The sequence below is a fragment of the Citrus clementina genome, unplaced genomic scaffold, assembly GCF_000493195.1.
Source record: "Citrus clementina cultivar Clemenules unplaced genomic scaffold, Citrus_clementina_v1.0 scaffold_5, whole genome shotgun sequence".
Taxonomy (NCBI): Eukaryota; Viridiplantae; Streptophyta; class Magnoliopsida; order Sapindales; family Rutaceae; genus Citrus; species Citrus x clementina.
In genome coordinates this window covers 32,514,106-32,515,677 of record NW_006262201.1, presented here as the reverse complement: position 1 = coordinate 32,515,677, position 1,572 = coordinate 32,514,106, and the positions used below count along the sequence as shown (strand labels likewise).

General features: G+C 33.3%; 1 protein-coding gene across 1 annotated transcript in view; it reads left to right on the top strand.

Moving 5' to 3' along the window:
* The window catches only part of LOC18042560 (transcription factor bHLH96), a 19,721-nt gene extending 19,124 nt beyond the window's left edge, over positions 1 to 597 (top strand). The window contains exons 3-4 of the mRNA XM_006433198.2: positions 13 to 354; positions 475 to 597. Coding sequence (XP_006433261.2) covers positions 13 to 354; positions 475 to 570 — 438 coding nt within the window. The 3' untranslated portion in view covers positions 571 to 597. The remainder of the gene's footprint in view (positions 1 to 12; positions 355 to 474) is intronic.
* The last annotated feature ends 975 nt before the right edge of the window (positions 598 to 1,572 follow it).

The window sequence follows — 1,572 nt, the reverse complement described above, 5'->3', positions numbered from 1 at the left end:
TTACTTTGTTAGGAGCTGGAGCAGAGGCTGCAATCCCTTGGTGCCAGAAAGGAAATCAAAGAAAATTCTGAAAGTGGCTCAACATTATTCGCTGAATTTTTTGCATTTCCACAATACTCAACAAGTTCAAGTCGCTCTGAGAGTGAAGCAATAATGAGTAATGAGACTCAAAATTCAATAGCTGATATTGAAGTAAACATGGTGGAGAGCCATGCTAATCTCAAAATAAGATCAAAACGGCGGCCGAAGCAGCTCTTGAAGCTCGTTTCTGGGCTCCAAAGCATGCGCCTTACAATCTTGCACTTCAATGTTACCACTGCTGATGAAATTGTTCTCTATTCTCTCAGTGTCAAGGTTAGTTAGATTTAGTCAACAAATTAAAATTAATAACTTAATTAAGCTTAATTTATTCCTTAAATTTTGTGATTTTAATTGTTGTCATGTTGTGCAATGTGGTGGCTGTACTTATTGCAGGTAGAAGATGACTGTAATCTAACTTCAGGGGATGACATTGCAACAGCCGTTTATCAATTGTTAGGTAGGATTCAAGAAGATGCTTCGTTGAATTGATGAATCAATAATTTATTACCCACTGTACTTGGCTCTATTTTATTTTTTTTTTATCTTTCATAAACCATTTGTGGGTACTTTCTTTGTTTTTAATTAGGCTGTACCTGAAATTGCTCACTGCAATTGATGTTTTTTATTTTTATTTTTTTTACTTCAATTTCTTTTTAGTCTAGTTTGTTGTTGTTTGCTTCTAGGTAATGTAATGGGTTGGTCTTTTTTCGGCTCTCGGTTTTACCCTTTTGCTTCTCTTTTTTTAATTTTTAATTTTTGATTTTTGGAAAGCATATGGTGTTTGAGCCACACATAGATATGCTTGGTCAAATCAACCCATTTTTACCGCAACTCCAATAATTTATGCAGTGCTATACGTACATGATTATGTTGGGTTATATGTATGCCAGCCTATATCATAGGCATTATGTTCTTGAATGGTCATTCAATTTTTGGGCTCTTTTATAGATGGGTTCTTGTTAGTTCTTTTTGAAAAGATCACAAAAGATTTTCAGTTTTTTCTTTATACGGCAATTTTTATATATTCTGCATAATTGTAGTCCGTAAACCAAATTTAACAGCTAACCCATCCTAATTTACAGTCCATTTTAAAAGAATAATTATTATAGACAAGTCTTTATGCAGTCCCCACAAGTTTGGTGGAGTGGTTTTTATGTAACTTTATTAACAAGTCACCCAAATTCGAACAGTGGAAAGACAGGGATTTTAAAATTATTTGGGCATTAAAATTGAAATAAAATGTTGGACACCATTGTATATGACGTAAAACACTGCTAGTTAGTTACAATGCAGTGTTAAATATTTACTAGGCTGTTCAACTACTTTTCATTTCTGAGAATATAAAGTTGTATAATTTTCAATTATGGAAGTAGTGAATCATAAAACAATATGGGTCAGGAATCACGAGATGATATCATGATCATTGTGAAGATTTTAAAATGAAGAGTCAGAAGCTGACTCTGAAGATCAAGATATTTGCTCCCACGAAAA